Genomic DNA, 11,427 nt, shown 5'->3' on the forward strand with positions numbered 1-11,427 from the left:
GTTCAAAATGTCCTCGGGATCAGAGGATATTTTGGGCGCAGTAAAATGTCAAATAAACAATCTGATAAGTAGCCTACAGGTAGTTAATGTGTTAAAATCGGACTGTGTCAGGAGGACAATGTTTTTTTTGGGTTTTTTTTTTGTTAATTTAATGCTGTTTTTTGTTTTTATCACAATTCAATATCTTTGTGAAACATTTACGCGTAGGTCGAAAAAAATACAACTATGGTAGCCTATAAATGTCATAATCAAAGAAAATAAATAAACAAGACCTTTTCTTGCATCATAGTAATTGCGTCTAGACAGTGCTTTTGATTCTGCCCTTAGGACATAAGCTCTCATTGGTCTACCTTGGAGGCTAAAGCTCGAATCTGCAACAATTGATGTTTGGGTAGATTATATCTGTGCAACAAAAAATTATAATTGTTGCTGATGTTTCATGTTTTGGCAGAAGAGTCAAGCGTACGCACCTGTTCTCCTTACCTCCTCTCCCAGACTCCAATCAAATCACAGCATTCCAACGGGATGCACCCCCCTGTCCATGTCAACTCGCCGCCTAGACAGACAGAGGACGCGCAGTAGCCTGAACTGCTATTCTTTTACGTGCTGAGTCTGACACTTCACTCAAACACTGAATGGGAGTGCGTTGTCTATCGTATGGCAAAAGAGGCGAGACTTTATCTGAAGAACGTTTTCTCTTAAAAACAGGATTTTCATTTTAGCCAACCGCCGGACTTTCGCTGTGAGGTGCATTGCATTTTGGAGTAGACCACTGGTTATGCCGCAAACGATTCCCTGCGCTATTCTCCGATATCAGACTTGCACTTGAGAGATAGTACAGCAAAGCGAAACGATCATAATTATCCTAACCGAACAGACACTGGAAATAACTGCACGAGTCCTGCCAGTTAAGTCCTCCAGGTGCGTCTCGGGACGGACGGACTCGATGCTGCGCACGATAGACACAGGACTGCTCTAACGGGACCTGGCGTCTCCAAAACTGTCCAACTTGTCCTCGTAAAAGCAGTCAACATGATTCTTCTTGGAGTGCTACTGAATATTGTCATTAGTGGTAAGTGTGACCCAAACTAGGTTTTAGGAATCTATTCGCCAGTTTGGCAGTATGGGTTATAATAAAGCCGTAATAATCTATTTTGAATGGGTACTTTTTCTCTATCCTAAACCTAAACCCCATGCTACATGAATTTAGCCATAACTCTTTTGTGGTTGTCCATCAGAACTGTGCTAAAACGCATACAGCAGCCTATTTACAGTGATTTCTTTCCACGCCGTCCCTTATGCCTCAGAACAGTAGCATGCCTTACCCAATTCTTCTTAGTTTTTTTGTTTGTTACAGTGATCAGTTTGTCAGGCAGAACGCACAGGCTCTGCTTCTGTCCCGCTTTATCCATCTTTAATAACATTTTATCGTATAGCCTATGTAGACTACCCCACAATCTCTTATATTATAGCTACCTACCGTGTGACTCCATTATTCTTGCAAATAGGACGGGATGTGCAGGGAGCCTAGGTATGGTGTGATCATGATGGTGTTGTCTCTTATGAAAAAGTGACCGCCACGTCGACCCACGTCGGCTATAGCACATTCATTAGGTTCTTCTCTTTTTTTTTACATTTTGCAGCCCCATCTCATTACGTCTAGATTTTTGTTTTTCAGTTACAGACACTGACGGCATTAAATGCACTCCATTTTTCATAGTGTACCTAGACACAGCTAGATCTATGAAACTCTTGAAGAAACAGCGTTTGAATTCTCACAGATTGTCAGTGAAGAGCAAATACTGAAAAAAAGTTCAATGCAACCTACGGTGTTCGTTCGCATGAAAGAAGCGATTTGGTTTCCCGCTTCAAACTCTGAACTCGCGACGGTCCGATTTGAGTCCGTCGGCTTCTCATTTGAGTAGCAGCAGCAATGTCACAATCGAAGAGTCGGCAGGTTGAGCCTAGGACAGAGGTGACCGCAGTGTTTGACTTCAGACCTTTGACTTAGAGGCCTAGGCAGTGTCCTTGATGTTTTTCAGGCTACACGGTTGTAAAGACCAGAGATGAGGAATACCCGTAGAGGTTCTCCTTATAACTTTCACAATGATACAATCATGCATTGCAAGCTGACAGTTATTTTCCCTGACCAACCAAAATCCTTTGCATAGATAGAGACGATTTGGGTTCACCATCAAAACTAAAACTGTAGGTCATATAGCATATCTTAAAAAGGGGTTCCCAATTTTTTTAAAAAAAAATCCCAATTGTTTCTTACAAAAACATGTTTTTACCTGTATGCATATGCAATTGTTATTTTAATGGAATATGATTACTTTGTAGATTAGCAACAGCATGAAGGCTGAAGTAGGGATGGTCTCTGTTAGCCAAGGGGTAAGATTTCTGCTGTAGGTTATTTGAGGCCATCCGATCCCAAATCCCAGATATCAGCTTTGATTCAAGTCACCTCATAATGATTTTCAAATGTTCCTTAGCCTAAGATTTGTGGCTAAAGAAAAAAACAGTCATGCCAAAAGTGTGACTGCGAGCATTGAGAATAGCTGGATGGCTGAAACGTCTGCTCTTGCTCTTTATTAAAAAAAAACTTGCTGCTTTTGCAAAGACTTTGTCTAGTCACCTTTTCCAAAGTGCGAACCACTCATAGTCTCTTCCTCACAATATTGGTTCTAACGCACCTGGACTAAAAAACTGTCATCTGAGCGCAAGAATACTTCTTTGCCTTATGCCAAAAGTGTTTAACATTTGAATTGGTGTTTTTCTAATACAACCCAAAACCAGCACTTTATTTAAAAGCTGAAGGAAGACATTTTCAAGAAAGAAGGCCTATGCTTTTGGTTACTGTGCCTTTTATTCTCTATGAGCTATTTATTTCTGCATTCAAGAAATTGAATATTACATCTGGTGCTTTCTGTGTGACAGCAAAATGGCACTCTCTTCTCTCACTCACTCTAGCTTTCACACACTTAGGGAACAAAAAAACATAATTTGCTTTCAATGTTTTTCAAGTTGGTCCAGCTTAAGTGAAGGTGCAAACATGAACAGTTCAAGTAAAATACATCATTGTAGGAGTTTCTGGCAGAATCTGTGGAAAAGTTGCAGATGTCACTCAAGAGAGATTATTTTATCCCACAGTCCTTTTGTTGTGCTGAGTAAATTATTTAATCTCATTCCTCTTGTCTTGACTCCATCCACTGGTACATTATCATTTTTCACTGTGTCATATGCTGACATTGAGTACCAACCACAACAAATATTTTCTCTTCATGGATAGATGCATGTGTACATCATTAGACAAATATTCAGATGTCACATACCAAAGTACCACAGCATTCCTAGCCACAAGCTAATTTGTGATGATAGCTGACATGCTACATTGCTTTGACATCTGATCCAATGGCGCCAAATCAGACTCATCTGCCGTGTAAAGGGCACATTAGTGGCTATAGCGTTTGACAGCAGGCAGACCAGAGAGGACAGAGCATATTTCAAAGGAGCGTTGGGGGGGGGGGGGCGCACAAACATTTAGAAAAAGCCGACCGTGACATAATGTGACATTTGGCCAGACCCACACACTGTATGTAGGTTGGAGTGACATGTGGTGTGACAGGGGACCGGGGCGGTGTGTGTGTGTGTGTGAGTGTGGGGGGGGGGGGGGGGGTGTTGGGTGCAGCTGGGGCCTCAGTCGGCTCAAGTGTGAGACGTAGCCGTGTGTGGATGAGGGGATGGAGAACGAGAAGGAGTGCGGGAGGTGTGGTGTGTGAGGTGGCAGAGGGAAGAGCTCGCAAAACAGTCTGTGGACAAGCAAGAAATGTGTGTCTGTGTGTGGAGGTGTCTCCTGTAGATAAAACTCTGAATGGCTGAATGCTTTTGGTCATGTACTGTGCATTCGAGTGTAGTATTTAAATTTTTGTGTATGTGTTCCCTTGAAATTTTAAAAAAACTGTATTGGGTTGTGTTTGTGTCCTGTTGGTGTACTGTGGATGCCACTGAGTGTATGCGAGTGTGTGTGTGTGTGTGTGTGGTGCGAGTGTGTGTTTGATCCTTGAAATCCGCAAAAGGAGGTGTGTGTGCGTGCATGTTTGTAGTTCAAAGTGAGTAGAGGTGTTTTTCAGTTGAAAATTGTGTGTGGAAAAGAGGGATATTTTCTGTGACGTTTGGGGATTGCTGGTTGAATGTATTCTTTTGAATTCTACAGCTTTTGTATGATCCTTTTTGTTGTGTGTGTTTTGTGGATAACCTTTGAAATGTGCCAAAGCAAATGGTGGAGCACAAACTTCAAAACAACACACACTAAACTATCTCCCTTAAAGGCCCCCTATGCAACATTTTCAACTTCAACTTCAAACTTCAAACTAAAACAGTTTAGAAATCACTGTGATGGTTAAATGACCTGTTAGCGAGAATGGTGGCTTTCCCTGCTCCCCCTACCGTCTCCTAGCAGAAAACCAGCCTTGCAAGATCTGCACTAGTGTCCCGGTAGTGTCTGAATCAGAAAGTCCTGTGAGAAGCGAGAACGAGCGAGAAACACAAAATGCTTAAAATTCTCTGGACATACAGACGCCCCCCTCAAGCACCGGTTAGCCATGGCAGCTAGCTATGGATCCTTTCAATAAGGTAAACAAAAACAATGCTTGAACGTTCTATTTGGGCCCCAATCTACTTCCTCTGCATTAAGATAACATATGGAATGTTAAAACGGAAGTCTTGTGGGGCCAACTATGATGCTGATAATGGAACTCTCTTGAAAGGGTCCATAAGATGGCTTCATTTTTTAGATGTTCATCATGGCAGAGCCACCGAAAAGACCAAAGAGACGGTTATGAAATATTTAGCCCAAAGCTGTAGGGGGAGCTCCGTAGAGAAAAATGCGACAACAAAAGTGAGAAATCGGCGAATAAATGACTGGAGTTATAGAACGGCCCTTTAACTTTAGCGTGTAGTAGTACTCATCCAGTAATACTTATATACCCATCAATCAGTGAGTCAGTCACCGACCACAGAACCAAATTTGATTAGCTGTGAAATGGAACTGTCTTAAACTTATTGGATTTGCTGTCTTTACAGCAATCAGTGTCAAAAGAGTGTGATGTAATCTTCCATAAAATATATGTAATATATAAGTATTATATCTATACAATACATGGCAGCTGTATTGCATGATTGGCTGTCATAAAACCACTGACTTTTGTTATTGTGGGTGTGTTGAGTCATGTTGTGTATTAGACTAATGAAAAACCAGGGATTTTTTGGGTTACTTCTCATCGTAGGGATTGTATGAAAGTGTTGCTCTAGTTGTCCTGGTCAATGATCTCCAGTTCTCCACATTGTTTCAGTGGTGGGATATAGAATACTGTGTTGTGACACAGATCATAATGAACTTACCCATTAGCAGGAATAAAACTTGCACCCTTCCATATGTTCAGTGGCAGACTGACCTCCATTTTTGTGAACGGGCCTGGGATGTTCTGTGCGACCTTCAGAAAGTGGAAAATCAGTCATCTAATTTTCCCTCCTCTTCCTCCTCCTCCTCCTCCTCCTCCTCCTCCTCTCTTATCTCTCTTGGCTTATCTGCGGGAAGGAATGCATAAATATGTAGCTGTAAAAAGCCCCCCCCTTCTTTCGAAGTCCATTCCCATTACAGTCAGCCAAAGTGACATTGATAGTTCCCGCTCCTAGGGGGGTGCCAGTGATGCAGGGTTGTTGGCACTATTACAGAGCAATCTGTGTTTCCTCACGGAGGGCAGGCCGAGGCGTCTTCTCATGACAAAACAACGAGGCCCCTAAGTCCCACTGTCCCGCAGTGCAAGCGCAACATATTTTTACATTTGGAGACTGGGAGGCAGACAGATTGATGCCACCAGGATGTCTTCCTATCGTAATAACAACATTGCGGGGCGTGGGTTATGGGCAAACACTACTCTGGGGCAATCAACAAACAGAAATGTAGAGAGTTATCGCAATACAAATAAGCAGCTTACACCCTCGGAATGTGATCTTTACACGACAGAAGCAAAAATGTGTGTGTGTGTGTGTGCAGTACATGTCACTTGGTACCATTTTGTGAATGTCATTGTTCTCTTACAAAGCTGAGAAAAAAAGTTGCAATGACAATTAGATTTAAGAGAAAAACCCCACAGTTGGGTGTTTCACCGGCCTTTCAAAGACCTATCTCAAAAAAGCACAGACCTTACCATTCACCATACAGACCTGCCTTGATGAATTCAATAGGCCAGATGCATTGACATGTAAATTTTATTCCTGTAGAACAGAAAAAACTATGCTTGCACTCTTATCATTTCCATATGAATGTCCGTTTGCACGCAGTAATGCAGCACATGTTACATTACCATCCGCGCCGAGGAATTTCATGTCCCTGTCACCTTGTGAGGCTCGGCGGTCCGCTCCGACAGGTCTGGACAGGGTGTCGCCCTGTCTATAAACTGCTCGGCTAAGAAATCAATAGAATGTGCTACAGGCTGGCCTTCCATGGGCTTACATCTCCTCCCACACTCCTCTCTGAGCACTTTTATGAGTTTAACTTCTGCCCCCTTTTTCGCCAGTTCCCCCCCCCCCCCCCCCCCTATGCACCATCTCATTTCAATCCATCCCATCTCCACTCTCTCTGCTTTTCTTCTCTGAGCTTCCTTTCTTCTCCTCGTCGCATCTCTCCCTCTCCACCACCAACCCCACCCCACCCCACCCCACCCGTCCCAACTTCCATCTGCGTGACCTTGCTACAAGTGCTGCCTGAAGCGATGTGTGTCAGGTTTTCACACAGCGTGTAAGGGAAAAAGGCACACCGGCGTAAACTTATTACCATAATTATTACTTCTCTACCTGACCAGGTTCAGAAGTGCCAGTCTGCTCATGATGTGGTTTCTAATTATCTGCTGGTGAGTTCAATGCAGCCGCGTTCGCTTACTCGCTCCAGCTCCGCCACTGTGCCTCGCCGCGAGGGCCAGGTTCTTTGTCCATGAATGTGTGTGTGTGTGTGTGTGTGTGTGTGTGTGTGTGTGTGTGTGTGTGTGTGTGTGTGTGCGGGTGTGTGTGCGGCTGGCAGTGAGGCAGGTAAGGACAGGTAAGGGAGAGAAACGTAATAAGAGGAACAGAGGGGGCAGAGGAGAGGGAGAGGGGAGGGGACCAGAGGCCGGGGTACTGAGGGAGAACGGAGGGGACCTGATGCTTATAAATTTGATACAGCACAAGGACATGAGAGAACATTGCAGAGGGATGAGCAAAGTCCATCTCACCGGTCTACTTTTTGAGTGTGTGTGTGTGTGTGTGTGTGTGTGTGAGAGAGTGAGAGATCTAAATATGGATGCACTCCTGAAGCAGCAGATATCACATTTGATACGTAGAAGTTGCTGTTCTGGACTGTTTTCCCCGAAAGTAGCGTAGAGTAACCACCACGGCAACTTGGATAGAGAGAGACTGTTCTAAAGGAATGGCTGTCTGTCTATCATTTGGACAATGGTAGATGTTCAACAATGCAATTCACGTCATGGCAAAGCAACTCAAGATCCATAATCCTATAATATACCGTCATTACCGCATATGACAGAAATATCCTTTCACAGTTCTCTCAAGATCTCATTTTGTAACTTTCCCTTCTCTGAGGATGACAGAAGAACTTTAAATGCCACCACAGCTCAGTGGTCCACGGCATTCTATTCCATTCGGCTGTGAAAGATACATACTGTAGGCCGAGCCCAATGACTGGGAAGACATATCACGCATCTGATTATGGCCTTAGAAAAGGCCTGATGGCTAAGCTTCTCAGAAATATTAATGTACGGCTGAATATTTCAGCGGCTCTGTCTGAACTCGCTCTAAATCTACTTGCAGTTTGTGACACAGATCAGTGGATCGGAAGTGGGCTCTCCACAGCAGGAATGAATCTCTCCGCTCCTCGTATGAATGCGTTTGGATCAGAGCATCTCTGTCTGAACACTAATTTTCGCAATTACTGTGCAGCCTCGTCTCAGAAGACAAAGTGGGGGGAATAAATCATTTGGCACCCCGGGCTGTGGATCTTGGCACAGCGTTCCACATTAATGGGAGAAGCTAAAACTTTACAAAATTCTTCAAAATATGCCTTAAATGTGTTAAAATTCTCTTTGACACCAAGCAACACAACTTAATGTACTTTGGGAGGTCCTTAACTGAACCTAGAAAAAGACTATATTAGCTTCTGTTGGAATGTTGCCTGGAGCCAAGTTCTTAATTTGAACATACTAAATGTTCGTTCGGATGTTCTAATGGCATATTGATGTGTTCTATGTCTATACATGCATAGAATTTTCACCATGTTTGCTGTTCAGCTCAATTTGGTCTCAAACATTCGTCTACGTGGCATCATATCAATTAAAAGAGCTGCTAGAGAGAGCTGTGTGTCTCTGAGCATAAATAAGGAATCACGATTGTGCAGATGTCCGCCTCTGGAGCGTCTGATCAGTGACATATGACGTCTAGACCACTGGAAAACTCAGTTCCCCCAAGTGTGAGCATGGCTGTGCATTCATATCAGGAGGAGCGCACGGGAGGGAGAACCGTCAGAGATGTGGCAGGAGGGGGAGGAGTGGAGAGGAGAGGAGCGGAGACAGTTCTTTTTAGGCTAATGCAATTGAGTTTTCTGTCTGGGGATGAGGGGCTGGATGACTGGGTGGGTGGTAGTGGTGGTGGTGGTGGTGGAGTTTGAGATGGGGAGTGGGGGGGGGGGGGCAGGATGTCCTCAAATGTATTTCTATTACAGCTATTTGAAAGGATGGCAGGATGGTGGGGATGGGGAGTGTCCTCAAAGTTGCTTACACATTTTTGTATATTTCCATATTTATGGGATACATGTATCTGTTTGTGCAGTCGTGCTTGCAGGTTAGACCATAGCAAATGCAGCTGTATTAGTCCCTAAAAAGAATGAAAGACTGACAGACTGGTCCAACCCAAACAACGGAGTTTATGAATACATTTTCAAAAATTTCCCTTGGGATGAATAAAGTATCTATCTATCTATCTATCTATCTATCTATCTATCTATCTATCTATCTATCTAAATATATCACATTGAGAGATCTGACCTTCATTGAGTAAAAGTGATACAATGAAACTATCCCCAGAACCCAGATAATGCCTGAGAGCCCCTGAGGCAGAAACAATAGAAACAATGCTGTCTTCTTTGGAAGAAGAATTTGAGACCAAGATGGTTGGTCTAGTGTGTGTGTGTGCGTGTGCGTGTGCGTGTGCGTGTGCGTGTGCGTGCGTGTGTGTGTGTGTGTGTGAGTTTGCCCTGCCACCCGCCCTCTTCGTTCCGGTGTGACAGACACACGTGTCAGCAGAGCACGACGAATTACTCACCTGCTCTCTCTCCATCCCGACAGCGACACCGGCGCCCAAGGTCATCTCCTGCCACCACGGCGTGGCCCCAGAATGAGCTGTTTAAAAATAGCCGCCCGCTCCGCACCTGCATAAAACCTGCACTTCACTGGTTCGAAACATTATTTCTCCAACTTCTAAATTACTGTCTGCTGGTGTAAAAGTAAATCCCTGTAATATCACTCTGGGGGGCTGGGGCTGGGGGGGTGGCGGTGGCGGTGGGGGATTGGATGACACGAGCGCATGAAATAACTTTCAGCAGGCAAATGGGCCAATTTCAGCTCTCAGTGCAATCTAAAGTTAAGCCCCTGAGTTATCATTGGAGCCATCTTTCAATTCTGCCTCAGCCTGCACTGTCCTGGGCACAGATCAGACCTCAGTCACCCACTACACGGCCAAATAGACACTACAAATAGACCTGGATTGTGTGTGTGTGTGTGTATGTGTATGTGTGTGTGTGTGTGTGTGTGTGTGTGTGTGTGTGTGTGTGTGTGTGTGTGTGTGTGTGTGTGAGTGTTGAAAAGAATAGAGTGGATTTGTGGTTGGATTTAGGAATAATCAACAGATTAGTGCAACACAATGAGGGTGTGATACCTCATAATATATGTTAAGCTTTCATGGTTCCAGGAGAAAATAAGATTGGTGTTATGTATAAACAGTATATTTAGTACATGTACACTATATCACTTATGTTCTATGAACATTTTGTATCCTAACATACAGGATACTTTCAAGTGACCGTAAACGAAAAAAGAAAAAGCTGCGCACACACACACACACACACACACACAGACACACACACACACACACACACACACACACACACACACACACACAGACACACACACACACACACACACACACACACACACACACACACACACACACACACACACTGCAGCATGCAGCAGTGTCGGATGTTTTAAAGCACACACACAATCTGACACACACACACACACACACACACACTGGCATGCACAGCACTGGCACACAGCGATGTAGTGTACTGTTTGAATGAGAGGGCCGCTGCAGGAGATACGATCAGAGACCTGCAGCATCAGCACGTCCAGAGGTGGAGAGGTGACCAGAGAGGGTGGCATGCAGGCGGAAAGGTGGACACAGAGGGGGTGGAAAGAGAGGGAGAGAGAAGGAGTGAGAGAGAGAGAGAGTGGATGGAGAGAGATGGAGAGAGAAGGAGTGAGAGAGAGAGAGAGTGGATGGAGAGAGATGGAGAGAGAAGGAGTGAGAGAGAGAGAGAGTGGATGGAGAGAGATGGAGAAAATAGGTGGAGGAGGGTTATAGCAGTGTTTTTTAACTGGTGGGTCGAGACCCAAAAGTGGGTCGTGGAACTGTTCTGGGTGGGTCTTGGAGCTTGTCGTTTTTAAAAAAGAAATCGATTTAAAATTGTACCTTATCAGATCTAATATTGGACCTTTGTTTTAACAGACTTTATTCATAGTCAATGTCAGTCATTACCATGGACATAGACAATGTGACAGGTCATGTTAGACATCATTTTAGCGGTAATCGCAAGTAGGCTAAGACCCTAAATATTTGAAGAAGGCTAGGATATGGAGTCACTTAAATTGAGGAAAAAAATAGAACAAAAACTCCAGTGTGTGGTGTGCAGTAAATGGCACATGAGAGGATGAAACCATCAAAACTAAAATGCCACATGGAAACAAGGCAGCCCTGTCAAAGACAAACTTGTTGAGTAGCCTACTTTGAAAGGTGACATCAGGAGTTAGCTTATAGACTTCACAAATGTAATGCAAACATCTGCATGTTCCAAACAAGTATCTACAGGCACTTTGTGTGTCTTACCATGTAGCTCACCATATCCGTTGGCTTGAACGCTAAAAATATACCACTGGGTTATAGTGAATGGTGGAGAGATAGAGAGAGACTGAGGAGGGTATGGAGAGGGGTATAGGAGAGTAGTATAGAGAGATGGAGAGGCTGGTGGCGAGGGGGAGAAAGAGATGGAAAGAGGGATATAGAGATATGTGGAAAGATGGCTAGAGTGATGTAGAGGTA

General features: G+C 44.1%; 1 protein-coding gene across 1 annotated transcript in view; it reads left to right on the forward strand.

Moving 5' to 3' along the window:
* The first annotated feature begins 506 nt into the window (after positions 1–506).
* The window catches only part of LOC121724627 (GDNF family receptor alpha-4-like), a 30,350-nt gene continuing 19,429 nt past the window's right edge, over positions 507–11,427 (forward strand). Inside the window, exon 1 of the mRNA XM_042111319.1 lies at positions 507–1,072. Coding sequence (XP_041967253.1) covers positions 1,033–1,072 — 40 coding nt within the window. The 5' untranslated portion in view covers positions 507–1,032. The remainder of the gene's footprint in view (positions 1,073–11,427) is intronic.

Source organism: Alosa sapidissima, chromosome 11, assembly GCF_018492685.1.
Source record: "Alosa sapidissima isolate fAloSap1 chromosome 11, fAloSap1.pri, whole genome shotgun sequence".
NCBI classification, from domain to species: Eukaryota; Metazoa; Chordata; class Actinopteri; order Clupeiformes; family Clupeidae; genus Alosa; species Alosa sapidissima.